General features: G+C 38.5%; 1 protein-coding gene across 2 annotated transcripts; it reads left to right on the plus strand.

Annotated features, from left to right (window-relative positions):
- The first annotated feature begins 990 nt into the window (after nt 1-990).
- Nucleotides 991-15,482, plus strand: LOC127660200 (electron transfer flavoprotein-ubiquinone oxidoreductase, mitochondrial-like). 2 transcript variants are annotated; one of them, XM_052150323.1, is made up of 13 exons: nt 991-1,190; nt 1,756-1,905; nt 3,574-3,803; nt 4,270-4,351; nt 4,530-4,648; nt 6,215-6,292; nt 6,631-6,777; nt 7,749-7,889; nt 8,852-8,999; nt 9,539-9,703; nt 9,809-9,991; nt 12,856-13,077; nt 14,903-15,482. In XM_052150323.1, exons 1-13 carry the CDS (start codon nt 1,160-1,162, stop codon nt 15,064-15,066), a joined length of 1,860 nt encoding a protein of 619 aa, XP_052006283.1. In that variant the 5' UTR covers nt 991-1,159; the 3' UTR covers nt 15,067-15,482. The 2 variants fall into 2 exon arrangements, with proteins under 2 accessions (XP_052006283.1, XP_052006284.1); XM_052150324.1 differs by having other exon boundaries at nt 1,812-1,905.
- Nucleotides 15,483-15,501: the final 19 nt, after the last annotated feature.

Genomic DNA, 15,501 nt, shown 5'->3' on the forward strand with positions numbered 1-15,501 from the left:
TTAACAAAAATGACTAAAGTATGAAATAAATATATTGTTCATTGTTAGTTCATGTTACCTAATGCATTAACTAATTTTAACAAATGGAACCTAAAGTAAAGTGTTTCTATTATCGATAATAATCAATTCCTTTAAGGAAAAAATAATTGGGATGAGATTCAGGTCTGGAGATTGGGCTGGCCATGACAGGGCCTTGATCCGGTGGTCCTCCATCCACACCTTCATTGCAAATTTTCTTCCAGGATAACCTTGTACGTGGCTTGATTCATGTGTCCTTCACAAAGACGAATCTGTCCGATTCCAGCCTTGCTGAAGCACCCCCAGATCATCACTAATCCTCCAAGCTAGACACTGTGGCTTGAAGGACTCTTCAGGTCTCTGTCTAACCATTAGACGAACAGGTGGAGGAACAGTGATGATAGCCCAATCTTCAGACCGGAACCCCACTGAAAACCTCTGGAAAGTTATCAAGGGGAAGATGGATGGCCACAAGCCATCAAACAAGACCGAGCTGCTTGAATGTTTGCACCAGGAGTGGCATACATTTTATTTAGCTTTTGTGATGCCCATTTTAATATGAATGAATAATTTCACATAAATTAGAAATAGGCCTATATATAATATACCATAATTTATTTTCAGTACTACTATCAAATAAACATAAAATATACAAAAATAACATTATAAATCAGTGTCTTTCCTAAAGGTTGCAGTCACCTGTTTTACAGGATAAATCTTGTGAATAATCAAAAATTAAACCTGACGAAAATGACTCTTCCCAATCAATATTTTTTCTAATTCTAAATACCAATGGAATTGAGAAGTTTAGACAGATTTTTTAAGATAGGTGTTATTACATTTTTAATCATTTAGAGCTGCAATCAAAATGTGCTCTTCAGACAATCCATTTGAGTTTATATTCAGCAGTCTTTCACACCTTTTCTTCCGGCGCGTTTTCTGACGTCAGTCCGAGCTGCGCAGAGCGCCCTGCCCAACTTGTGTTTGTTATGACACCTATTTTGTAACACGTTTAGACCACTGATCTAGCATTGGGTTAGACAGACTGTGGGATATTTGTTTGTTCACATTGCCCTGGAAAACCACGGGACTTACTTGGCCAGAGTCACTGCAGAATATACGTTAATATTCAGCTCCATAAATGTTTCCAGCCTGTAGACATTCACTCCAAGGTACTTAACGCTAACAGAGTTTTGCCTTTTGATTCTGTAAACCCGACTGCATGTTGAATATCTGTGATCAGCTGTAATCGTCCATGTAAGCACGGGACATGCCATAATGTTTGTATATTCCGAGAAATCATGTTTTGAGCCTTCTAAGTGACTAACACAACTGTAGAACAGACAGACAGACAGACAGACAGAAAGAAAGAAAGTGGAGCAAAGTTCAATCAAATATAGGTTAGTGTTCATGTGTGTGTCCTTGTGTCTGAGATGCGAACAGTTTGATAACATGTCCCTGCATTAAGTACGTGCATGAAACAAGCTTTTGTGAGTAAACAAATATTTGATGTTGTTTGCTTCTTTTAGATTGGGTATTTTGGTAAGTTAGCCTGGATAACTAGTTATCTTGTTATACAAAGTTCCTTTCAGTTTGGATCAGATTTATTTCCCTAATTAAGTCTAAGACAGTACAATACTAAACTGTAAGTTTAGCCATTATGAAGTTAATGTGTAACTCTATGGGAATAGTTATTTCAGTCTGCTACCTGTTTTTACCTTTTTATGTATTTTTTAGCACGGAGGTGTATACGTACACTAAAGGCATTTCACACGGAACATGTTGCCCCTCAGGTGTTCTTCACACGGTGTTGCTCTTCTGTCTCTGTGCCACGAATTACCACTCATTACACGGTGTACCCCAGAGATAAGGATCCAAGATGGGAAGGTCAGTTCTGTGCAGTATATTACCTATATAAAATATATAAACTTCATTTGAGCTGAGAACACCAATGTATGAAAATGTTGATGCATGCTGAGGGTGGAAAAGCCACTTCAAGATTTTATTTCCAAATATTGGTACCTGGACAAAAAACCCACAGCAGTCTCTTAACAATTTAAAGGAATATTCTGGGTTCATTTCAAGTTAAGACAGCATTTGTGGCATAATGTTGATTACCACAAAAATGTATTTTGTCTCGCCTCTCCTTTTCTTGAAAAAACAAATCGAGGTTACAGTGAGATCCTTTCAATGGAAGTGAATAATCTGAATAATCTAATCAGCAAACTGGCCGGCACAAGCTGGGGTGCAAGGGCACAGACACTCAAAACCACTGCACTTGCTCTGTGTTACTCAACAGCAGAATACTGTGCACCGGTCTGGTCAAGATCATCCCACACCAAGCTAGTTGACTTTCAGTTAAACATGTCTATGCACACAATCACTGGAAAACTACATCCTACACCACTACCATGGCTGCCAGTTCTCAGCAACATACCACCAACACATCTCCGACGACAGGAGGCCACTGCCAAGCTGCTGACTAAAGTCCAAGCGAATGACAAATTGCCACTCAACACGGACATCACACTGCATCCAGCAGCCCGCCATCGAGAAAACCTGTCTGGTTGAACCTGCCGTCAGAGGATATGACCGCTAACTCGGCATGGAGTGATGAGTGGGCAGCAACTGATGTTGTGAACCACGACCTTGTAGCTGAGCCATCAATCTGTCCTCCTGGCTTCGACCGTCCTCGACGACACTGGTCAACGCTGAATGATTCCGGATGGGACAAGCTCGATGTGCAGTCAATCTTGTTCGGTTGGGTCAAGCCACCAACCCAAACGGAAGCTGTAGGAAACCAGAAACCATGCAGCACATTCTCAACGAGTGTCCACTAACTTATTTCAATGGCGGACTTGAGGCTCTATACCTGGCTGAACAAGATGCTGTTCTGTGGCTGGGCACGCAATGCAAACTCTAAAAATGGAAGTAAATGGGGCAAATCCGTTAAAGTTTAAATACTCACAGTTTCAAAAATATAGCCACAATATATGTGTTAACGTGATTTAAGTGTGATAAAATCACTTACTAACCTTTTCTGTTCAAAGTTGTAAAAATTTGTTGCAAAGATCATGTAATGTCAACTAACTCTAAAACACTAAAATGACTAAAAATGACGATTAGAAAAACTTCACAGCTAAAATAATACATGAGTTTTAACAGAATAATTCATTTATGTGCTTTTATAAAATTGTAAGCTTCACATTTATGCCTTAAACCCTCCAAAATATATTGGCCCCATTCACTTCCATTGTAAATGCCTCACTGTAACCTCAAAGGTTTTTTATTAAATTTTTTTAAGAAATTAAGCAACGTGTTACAACCTTAATATCTTATCCCATTTTTGTGAGAATGCTAATTCTAAGTGCAATTTGCATAAATATTTTAATCTTTAAAGTAAGGCACTTTCAATAAATTGAAAAGTTGGACCAAGGCTTTAATTAAAACATCGTTTGTATTCTGCATAAGAAAAAATGTCATATGGGTTTGGCACGGCATGAGGGTGAAACCTGTTTTGGGTGAACAGTTCTTTTAATGTTTTCATATCTTCAGGTGTGGAAATGGAACGCTTTGCTGATGAGGCAGATGTTGTCATTGTGGGCGGCGGCCCAGCAGGCCTATCAGCAGCCATCCGGCTGAAGCAGCTGGCCAACCAGCATGAGAAGGAGCTGCGCGTTTGTGTGGTGGAGAAAGCATCTCAGATTGGAGCTCACACGTTGTCAGGAGCCTGTCTAGAGCTCACTGCACTTAATGAGCTCATTCCAGACTGGAAAGAGAGAGGGGTACAAAAAAACACTCACTTACTGTTCCCTACTTATGATCTGTTAAGGCATACCACTGGCTTGGGGAATAATGCTACTGAAAGTGACACAAATTCCCCAGATATTTAAAGTGTCTGGGAAAAACTGCCTCTGTAGTTAATTTGACAGTTTTTTTAACTGATATCTAACATTTGTTATATATCATAATGTTCTGTTCGAGGAAATGTAGTTATTGGTTTGTCCACTGTAGTGACTATTTAAATGAATTGATTAAGTTCAAATAATCTTGAAATACACTAGAGGCTGGACGCAGATGTGTAAAATATGACGTGTTCTGATTTACATTTGGCAAATGTACTTTGTTACAAAACTAATGTATTGTGGACATTATCCATATCCCTTTTCCAATTTTCCAGACACAAGCAAAAATGAGGAATTAAAACAAATTGCAGCGACTAAGTCACTGATTTTGATTTATTTATAACAGGCACCTTTGAACACTCCAGTTACAGAGGACAAGTTCTCCATTTTGACCGAAAAATACAGCATTCCTGTTCCAATATTACCAGGTAGGTTATTTCTGCTTGCATAAGGATCACATCAGTGGGTTACACAACTTCAGACAACGAGAAACATGGCAAATAAATATGTACATTATCCTCTTTTGTCACAATGTTCTGAATGGTTTTATAACCTCAATTAGAGCTTTTTATAAATGGTTCAGTCATATGGGGTTTGTGAACACAGGTCTCCCGATGAATAATCATGGGAACTACTTGGTGCGTCTGGGACATTTTGTTCGCTGGCTGGGGGAGCAGGCAGAGGAGCTGGGAGTGGAGCTGTATCCTGGTTACGCGGCAGCTGAGGTCAGACTGTTCCCTAAAAATATTTTCATTTCAGCATTTAATTCTAGTTGGCTTTTTATCAGGTCTTTTTATCACAGTTCCCTAAACAAACACCAAGGACAAGTTTGATCCAAGATGGCGGCGTGGTAGCACGCAGTGGCCACTCCGGATCCATTTTTGTCACTTAGCCCCATAGGCGGAAATCGCGGGGGGTCGGGGGGGTCAGGACCCCCCCATCTGAGGGTTGTCCCCCCCTAAAATATCATTAAAATATGTGTATTGTAAATAATATAATGATATATCCTTAAAATAATTGTTTAAGAAATAAAATAATACAAATGCAAATGGGGCAACAACAAAAAACCCCTTCAAAAATTGCTCTTGAGAATTGTTATGTTTATTGTCCCCCCCAACATTTTGATGACATTTTCGCCCCTGCTTAGCCCGAATTTTACGGCACATGGACATCAGAGAAACTGATGTTTGTGTCTACCATCGCAGACACTGCTAAAATATAAGATTCATGCAACAACCAAGCTGCATGATGACCTGCAGGACAAGCTACGCAAACTCTGCTTGCTGCGGAGACCAGACCTCCAGTCCTCGACTAAAACTCTCTTATTAATAAAGCTGCCTATTGGCAATTTTCTTCACAATGAGAAATGCACAGTGACGCATATATTATGATTCAATAAGTCGCAATCCATCACGTTATGATCTAGCTGCAACAAGCGCACCTGCTCAAGGAACGAGAATCCCTGTGACAGAGAGTGCATCAGCCCGATGCAGTTTCAATCTCTCCCCCTTAGATCAAGACACTTTCCACAACTCGTAGAAGAGGTACTGCGATGTGATATTTGTTGTTACTTCAATGTCTGCCGTGACATGATTTCGATTTGATTCGATTTCCCTCGTTAATGCTGTTCAGAATGTCGCCGTTGTCAAGATGTTTCACATGATGGTTGAACTGCTCCATGGTACATTTACATGGCAAATTCTAATATCAAATTAAAATGGGTCTGCGTTTGTCACAAGAGCTCACATTTTAAGGAGAGCCCGGTTGACGCTGTCGCACCGATCCTGTCACTGGTCTGGAGCTCGCATTTCGGGGGACACCCGGTTGACGCGCGCACACGAATAGCAGAGCGCAATTTGGCTTCACTGACCCTGCTCACATCCTTGTCCCACATAAAAATGGTATTTAGCCCTCATAAAGTGAAATTAATGTAATTAAAATAAAGGTACATCTTTAAAAAAAATGTCTATATCAATATTTACGTGTTGTGTTGATAACATCGGATCGTTGGTTATTGGATCGATGCATCGTTCCAGATCGATGAATCGAAAAACTACTGTGTTTGAATAATTCTGGATCCATAGCACTAGGTCTAAGTCCATCATGACAATTTAAAAAAAAAAAAATACTTAGTGCACCTTTAACGTTAACATATCCAACTTTAATTTAAAAAAAATATTAGTATATCTTGAAATGAACTTGAACCAAGAAGTGCAGAAAAAATATTGTCCATTTGTAATTCGTCCAGGGTAGTGCTTCCTATCACTAAAGTGGATTTGTCTCAAATGCAGGTGCTGTTTCACAAGGATGGAAGTGTGAAAGGAATTGCAACCAATGATGTGGGCATTGGCAAAGATGGCTCTCCAAAGGTTTGTACATGGTCATTTATGAAATGTCCTCCCAATACAGAATGTCCAATGGCAGTTTGACAAAACTGTTTCATTTGCCCTTAGAAGTACATGTACATTTCACATACACTTTTGATGTGGGTGGTTTATATTCATTAGAAAAAAATTATATAAGTCTGAAACAGTTTGCTGAATGTCCTCGCTAAAGCTAAGTGGAGGTCTGAACTACAGCGGAAGATTGCAGTAGGACAAGTAAAATGTCATGTATTCTCAGTGATTGTGGTAAAGTGATTCTGCCGTGCGAGGAGAGTAAAATGTGCTATTACTTCCTCATTTCATGCTCTGTTTAACTCCTGCAGGATGTGTTTGAGAGAGGCATGGAGCTCCACGCTAAGGTCACTATGTTTGGTGAAGGCTGCCATGGACACCTGGCCAAGCAACTTTACAAGCAGTTCAACCTCAGGGAGAACTGTGAGCCACAGACCTATGCTATCGGCCTCAAAGAGGTACTGCTTTGCAATGAGAGAACGCCCTTGCTTAGGTGGTGCCCTTAAACTGGATCCAAAAAAATGTGCCATGTTTAGTTTGATGTCACTGCTTTCATTTAGCTTTCAACAGATGTAAGAGCATCATTAAATGCCTCAAGCTACCATGGCTCCAAAAAACACTTAAGAATGTCTACATTTCTGCATTTGCATTGCTTTTAAAGAACAAAATTCAAAAACAAGTGATGTTTCTTTTAACGAACTGTTGTCAAGGTGATTTTAGTGGATTAATGAAGTGTTCTGTGTAGAGAAACCAGAAGCTGTAGTTCATCACATTAACTATGGACTTCTTGAGTTTAACATAAAAAATTGTCCAAATTGTTTCAATTTTGAACATCTATAGTTTTATCATTTAAAATGTTTTGCTTATGTTTCTGTTATTGTGCTTGTGCTTCTTTCTTATAAAAAAAATAAAATAAAAATGCCACTGATATTTTATTTAAATATCAATTTATGTAAATTCTGCTTGCATATTATGAAAGCAATCCTCTTAACTAATGCTGTTAATTATACAGGGGACCTTGGAACATTGTGAAAATATTCATTTTACACACATTTTATTTGATTAGTTTTTCATAATTTTGTCACATTTTGGTCATTGATGTGCTTTTTAATGCAAAATAAAACAATTTTCACAATACAGATTACACTTTAACAACTGTGTTGATACTGTACAGTGTACTGGAATTAAACAATGGAAGAAAATTACAGTGTTAGCTGGATCTGAAAGCAAATACCTTATTGGTCGATTCATTTTTGTCACAGAGCACTGAAAAACGTTTCGCCTAGTGAATTTTCACACTTCATGAAGTGGTTCATTACTTTGATTTAAAAGCTTGTTTCACATTTCGAGGGTGAATAATAGGCCTTTAGTCTCATTTGTTTTATATTTTTATGTATATAAATAAAAAGTCTTAAGTGCTTTCTTTCAGGTTTGGGTTATTGATGAGAAGAAGTGGCGTCCAGGACGGACCGAGCACTCAGTTGGCTGGCCGCTCAACAGAAACACATACGGCGGCTCCTTCCTGTACCACCTCAACGAGGGAGAGCCACTGGTTGCCCTTGGCTTTGTTGTGAGTCAGCGTGCTACTGAAATGTTTGGGACAAACACTGATTGGAAACATTTCACTGGACTTACAAGAGTCCTCTTTGAAGCCTTAATTGTAAAGCTTAATGTTCTGGATTGATGTCTTTGTCAGGTTGCTTTGATCTGCATAGATATTATTGCCCTCATTCATCATATTCTTTCATGATATAAAACAGACAAGGGAGTGTGAAAAGACTTTGAACTCTGAAGATATTCCCGGTCAGGGTCTGTCATGTGGTCATTCTATCATCCTGCTTATAATGTAGCATATCAAAACTCTAGCTGTTTTCAATCACTTTTTAAATAGGCCTTTTATGGTTGCTTGTGATTCATTGAAAATGGTCTATATTGCGGCTGTCTTGAAGAGTTGCGCAGTGATGACTGATTATTTAGTGTCGTCATGGCCCAGAATGGTACGCGGTTTGATTGGTCACAGTTGTCTGGAGATTTGGTTCAGTGTTTGACTGACAATTTAATCCAGCTTCATGATTAGCAGTGCTCTGGATTGTTTGTTCAATCCACTTTAGCACATATAACTTGCTTGCAGAGCTGTTGGAAGGAACCAGTCAGTTAAAATAATCAAGTAAAAATCATGATTAATTTAGGGCAAATTAATGTTGAATGTATTGCACTTCTACTTTTTGGCTGTTTTTCAATAGAAAAACTTTGTAGAAGGTGTTAAATGGCATTGAAAGTGCCATCAGTTTTATAAAATATATTACTGTAATTACCATTAATTCAATCATTGTTACATAGTAATAATCAGTGTTTTGTACATAAGTATTGTTTTGTAGTGGGTAAGCAAAAACCCCCCATTTTAGGACAAAACTTGTTAAAATCAGTAGACATAAAAATAGCTGTAATATATATGACATGTTCTCTCATAACCACTGTACAGTTACTCTACTAGTACGGTGAATTGGAAATGTGTGTGTTTTATCTCCTCAGGTGGGTTTGGACTACACTAATCCTTATCTGAACCCTTTCAAAGAATTCCAACGTTGGAAACATCACCACTCTGTAAAGTGTACCCTGGAAGGCGGCAACAGAATAGCATATGGAGCCAGAGCCCTCAATGAAGGAGGTTTTCAGGCATGTCAATTGCTCAGGATACTCTTGGGAATATCATTAGTAGTGCTTGCTAATTACTTTTGCTTATATGTAGGGTTAAGGATTTGAACAAACCCCTAAGTATTAAACCTTGACGTGTAACTCATCCTGCACCGCTTGTGCTATAGGCATGAATGATACATCAGAATCCTGTTAATTTTCAAAGTGATCAGACTCGTAATTTTCACGTGGTGGACTATAAAACAGGTGGGGAAAAATTACACTTACATTGAAGGAGGGATCCGAGCCATTTCTAGCGAATTGGGGTTGGGCTCTTATAACTCTGGCCAAAAAACACCCAGAACACCATAGCAAACATTTAGCAAAACCCTAACATCCAGAAAACATGCAGAATATGTTGTAAACCACACAGACAACAACCTAGCACCATGGTTGCAACCTTTGCATAGGCAAACTCTACTCACAGTATCTTCTGAATATGTAAAACTCTTATTCTCTTTAAAATTCTTTTTTCCTCTGTCCCTTTTATAAATTCTCATGTCTACAATCTCTCCCTCCAGTCAGTTCCTAAACTTACATTCCCAGGCGGCATGCTGATAGGCTGCAGTCCAGGCTTCATGAACGTGCCAAAGATCAAAGGCACGCACACGGCCATGAAGAGTGGCATGTTGGCGGCTGAGGTTGCCTTCAGCAAAATCTTCGACGAGAATCTGCAGTCTGAAACAGCAGGTAGCCAGTACAGACATCTTTGTAGATTACCTGAGATGTAATGCACAGTATATTGGGACAGTCTTGGGACATTAATGCTTTTATGCTGTTTTTTTTTTCTGTCAGGTCTCTATATTCCTGAATACGAGGACAATTTGAAAAAGTCCTGGATATGGAAGGAGTTGTATGCTGTAAGGAACATCAGACCGTCGTTCCATAACTACTTTGGCCTTTACGGAGGGATGGTGTACACTGGAATCTTCTACTGGATTTTCAGAGGAAAAGAACCATGGACTCTGAAGCATAATGGTAAGAACATAAAAATCCTCCTAAAGGTACTACATATTATTAATTTTTAGGAGTTAATAGAGCTGTTCAGGTTGTAGTTCAAAAAACCCAGAAGAAAATTTGCCATGTGTTCTGTGATAAAGATTACTTGACAATAAATGGACGTTTTGTTCTACAACATAAATTACACACAGTCATACCTTAAATGTGAATTTTGCTCCAAAGTCATTCCATTGGTTGGCCACTTTTAGATAAAATCAACCTACAAATGGCTCAGATGACATGCACATGGACTGGTCTCAGACCGTCTGAAGCATATTGGACATAAAGATGGCAATAGCAGGGTGAAAACATGAGTTCTACTCCTTTTCCCCAGGTGTCAGGGTGTACTGGTTTTTATATACCTGCTGTTGATAAAATGATGTTACGTGATTTACAGTGGTGGCCAAAAATATTGGCACCCTTGGTAAATATGAACAAAAAAGTCTGCATTGTTTATCCTTTTGATCTTTCATTCAAAAAAATCTCTAAAATCTAACCTTTAATTGAAGTAAAACTAGTGAAACAGGGTAATACCAAGAGTGTGAATATTTTTGGCCACCACTGTACTTGAATTGTAGAGGGTTGCGCATAAAGTAAAAGAGTCTTAATTCTTAAGATTTTAAGAATTCCCATCAGGATCATTCAAATGTAGATCGCAATTAAGTAGAAAATCAGTATTTTTGCCCAGCAGTTTCTCTAACTAAATCACACAAATTTGCTGGGAATAAAATACCCACATACTTAATGCCGTGTTTGGGCCACTGGAAGGCGCTGAAAAGCCGTTACCGTGCAGTATGCTGTCAGAGCCAAAGTTTCGGATTTAGACCAATTAACTCTGTATACTGAGAACTTGGAAAAGGAATTAATAATTCTGTTGAGGCAAGGCATAGATCTAGTAGGGTCGGAGACGAATAATAAAATATAATCTGCTTAAAGCAAAAGCTTATGCTCCAAACCTCCCACCACCACCCCCGGAAAATCATCCTCCTTTATTATCTCGGCTGCTAATGGTTCCAGGGCAAGACAGAACAGTAATGGGGAAAGAGGGCAACCCTGCCAGGTGCCCCTATCCAGAGTAAAATAATCTGAAATTAATCCATTCATTTGTACCGCCAGTACCTGGTGTCTATAAAGTAACTTAATCCATCCAATAAAAGTATTCCCGAACCCGTACGTTTCCAAAATCTTAAAAAAAGATAATCCCATTCTACCATATCGAATGCCTTTTCTGCGTCAAGTGAGATGTAGCGACCGAAGTCTGATCATTCGCCACTAACCACATGATATTGATGAAACGCCTAATGTTATCAGAAGAGCTACGGCCCGAATAATCCCCACCTGATCTATATGTATAAGAGATGTCATAACTTTACTTAACTGGTTAGCCAAACTTTTTGACCCACAGAGGATACTGAGGACCAGTTGGTCTCTATATAAACATTGATTTCAGCCTTTAACATTTGTTTGAATTCAGGATTTTGCAGAAGGAATAGAGTAAAGCGGCAACTATATGATTTCCTTTTCTCCATGTGTGGCAACACCTCTAAACTCACCAGGACGTGATCTGAGACTAAAATTATTCCAATTGAGCAATGAATTACAGATTAAATTAGGGACTTAGGTCTATTCTAGAATAAATCTTTCTCCAAATATCTGTAAGACCAAGATTTTTGCACATCTTGTGAAGCATCAGTGTTGCTCTAGGGGGCTTACACACTGAGTCCATCAAAATATCAAAGTCTCCTCCCAATATTTTATCGCGAGGGGTACAAGCAGCTTGCAACATCCCTTCAAGATCTATAAAAAAGCCCTGATTATCAACATCAGGTGTGTAAATATTAGCCAAAATAAGACTTGAATTTCTGCTAAAACAATAATGACACTTACCAGTGTAATGACTCCCCTGTTCTTACTTGAGCCAGCACTAAATAAAACATGTCCACCCCATATCTTTCCAAATTTTTCAGCTTCCTGCGTGGAAAGATGCGTTTCTTGAAAAAACACTATATCATATTTCTTACACTTAATAAGAGAACTAACCTTTCTTCTTTTTATGGCGTGCCCCAACCTATTCACATTCCACGTGGAGAGAGGCAATCCACTCATATTAACATTTGACATTTTAACATAATAGAAAAAATAGATTGTATGTCAAAAACAGAATTAAAAAGACCACTTTCCAACATTAGTGCAACAATCAAACCCCAACTTCAACCCGAACCAAAAAGAAAAACGTGCACATTAACCCTGCGCATGGGGACATGTGAATATTTTATGGCCATCCTTAGCATCTATTCTCAATTTGGCCAGGAACATCAGTGCAAAAGCGACCTTCTGTTTATGTAAGTGTTTCTTGCATTCCTTGAATTGATCACGTTTCTCTCTTGTCGAATTTGCCAAGTCTTGTCAGCTTGAGCACATAAGTGTCTTTTAATGTCTCCAGAGCCAGAGATTTTAGAATTCTTTGACATATTGTCCTCCCAGAAAAGTTATGGAACGGAGTGTATCGAATGCGTAGAGCTCGCCATTCACACGTCCAAACCTTGCTTGGCGTCACATGACCCCAAAAGAGTATACTTTAAAAAGATAAGTTTCAGTTTTACCTGCCTCTAAACGTCACAAAACAACCCAGTTGTTGGTCAGATGTCTTTACAGTCCCAAGTGGGCTCTTTTTGATCAGAATTAGCTGCAGTGTTGACCAGACTTCATGACGATAGTCAAGTCTGGCCACGCAAACCTATTGCTCAGTTAACTACTTCAGATAGGCATAAGATTGCACTTTATTTATATTGTACTCCATGCTATATTTTGTAAATGTAATCTAGTGATTTGTTTTCCTGTAGGTCTGGATGCTGCTCGGCTCAAGCCGGCAAATGAGTGTGCACCCATCGACTATCCAAAGCCTGATGGGAAGATCAGCTTTGATCTTTTATCATCTGTCGCTTTGAGCGGGACCAATCATGAGCACGACCAGCCAGCCCATCTAACGCTGAAAGATGATGGTGTTCCTGTGGCACAAAACCTTGCAATTTATGACGGCCCTGAGCAGAGGTTCTGTCCTGCTGGTATGTAACTTATACACTCTTTAACTTATACACACCATAGTGGAGACCAAAAGCAATTAGAGGATAATTAGCCTTATGGTTGCACATGACTTAATGAGATTTATGAAAATACCTGGTAAACTAGCTGCCAGTGTTTACACAAACCGTTATTGCTCAATTACAGTGCTTGTAAGGCAGTACTGTATTTATTCGCTGTTGAGCCAAGAGGTTAGTGTATGTGACGATTGGAACTTTTATTAGTCATGCATCATCTTGTCATCTGAATTCACTGGTCAATATTCACCAAACTTAAACGTTTGTCCACAGCGGAATGCTAAATTTCTATGTATGAGCGTGCATTTGTGGAGTGTGACCATGTCTTTAGTTTTTCTGTGTGCCGCTGTCTCACGCATGGTCGATCGCTCAAGAATATTTAAAGTATATTCTTTTATATTCACTTTATATGATCAGAAATTGAAGATTAAAGTTTGAAAAAAATCCATGCATTCCCTTGACTTGCATTGATACAGTATAAAAAGTGTAATTTAACAAAGGAAAATTAGTCATGGAAATTAATAAAGCTCAATGTAGTGTAGAGAAACATTCCCTGCCTTCACTATTTTAAGAATGTGAAATGTCAGAATAATACTATAGTGAATTATTTATTTCAGCTTTTATTTCATCACATTCTCAGTGGATCAGAAGTGTTCATGCATTATGTTATAGTCATTTAAAAGTGAAACAATCTGTCTGTAAACAATTGTTGGAAAAATTACTTATGTCATGCACAAAGTAGATGTCCTAAATGACTTGCCAAAACTATAGTTTGCTAATATTTAATCTGTAGAGTGGTTAAAAAAAAAGTTGTTTTAATGACTTCAACCTAAGTGTATGTACATTTCTGTCTTAAACTTTATATACACTCACTGAGCACTTTTTTTTATGAACACTGGTCTTATTAAAGTGCCCGATGTGGTCTCATGCTTTTGTAACCCATCCACCTCAAGGTTCGATGTGTTGTCCATTCTGAGATGCTACTCTGCTCACTACAATTGTAGAGTGTTTATCTGAGTTACCGTAGCATTTCTGTTAGCTCAAACCAGTCTGGCCATTCTCCGTTGACATCTCTCAACATCAAGGCGTTTCCGTCCACAGAACTGCCCCTCACTGGATGTTTTTTTTGGCAATTGAGTAAACTTAAGAGACTGTTGTGTGTGAAAATCCCAGGAGATCTTTGAAAGCAGTTACAGAAGTATTCAAACCAGCCTGTCTGACACTAACAACCATGCCACGGTCAATATCATGGAGATCACATTCTGATGGTTGATGTGTACATTAACTGAAGCTCCTGACCCATATCTGCATGATTTTATGCATTGCACTGCTGTCACACGATTGTCTCATGAATAAGTAGGTGTACCTAATAAAGTGCTAAGTGAGTATATATTATCTAGATTTGCTCTGTTCTAAAATATCTCATCAGCTAGATTTTGCTCTCGTGTAGAGTGGAACTTGCTCACAAGCCATAATGATGTCCGATTTGTGATCAAATTGTTCTTTTGATTTGGTTCTTTTTAATGAATTGTTCAAAACTGTTCATTAGTTGGTCTAAATGATACATAAGGGAATCTGTCTGGATAATTCTTTTTCACGATCATATCTAGTTATCACAAATGAATGGAAAAGTCGAGGAAATTCATTGTTCAAAAACCTTGAACTGACAATGGATTAGTGTGAATGTGGTGCAAACCTACAGCATTCGATTTTCCAGTACTGTTTTTTTTGCTTCAGGAAATGCAAATATTGTTGGTTTTGTTCTATCTAATTTTATCCCCCTCCCCTACAGGTGTGTATGAGTATGTTCCTGTAGAGATGGGCAATGGCATGAGATTACAGATCAATGCACAAAACTGCGTCCACTGCAAGACTTGCGATATCAAAGACCCCAGCCAGAACATCAACTGGGTTGTGCCTGAGGGCAGTGGGGGACCAGCCTACAATGGCATGTGATTTCAGTATTAAATATTGTTGTTTTTTTTTTAATCATTATTACTATTGGGACATATCACAGGTTTCAAAATCAAATGCCTCTGGGCCTTTACAAAACTTCAGGACTATTATGAAACATTTAAAGACTTGAGTTCTTCCGCTGTGCCTCAGGAACGAAACCGAATGTCTTCATATCCTCACTGATATGAGCACTCACTGTAATTACATGAAGATGCTTCGAATCTATCAAGTTTTATCAAATTTTACCATTTGAAAGATTTTTATCTATAATGTCTTAATAAAGGTAGCATGTTGGATTCACAACCACATTTTGTGCCCAAAATATGTGGTTTATGCAGGAACTGTAAACTAACAGTTTACAGTTTTGTATATATTGTCAATGTTGGTAACTGGTAGAAATAAATAAATTGTTTCAATCTGCTGGTTTTTTTCTCC

The sequence above is a fragment of the Xyrauchen texanus genome, chromosome 19 (genome assembly GCF_025860055.1).
Source record: "Xyrauchen texanus isolate HMW12.3.18 chromosome 19, RBS_HiC_50CHRs, whole genome shotgun sequence".
Taxonomy (NCBI): Eukaryota; Metazoa; Chordata; class Actinopteri; order Cypriniformes; family Catostomidae; genus Xyrauchen; species Xyrauchen texanus.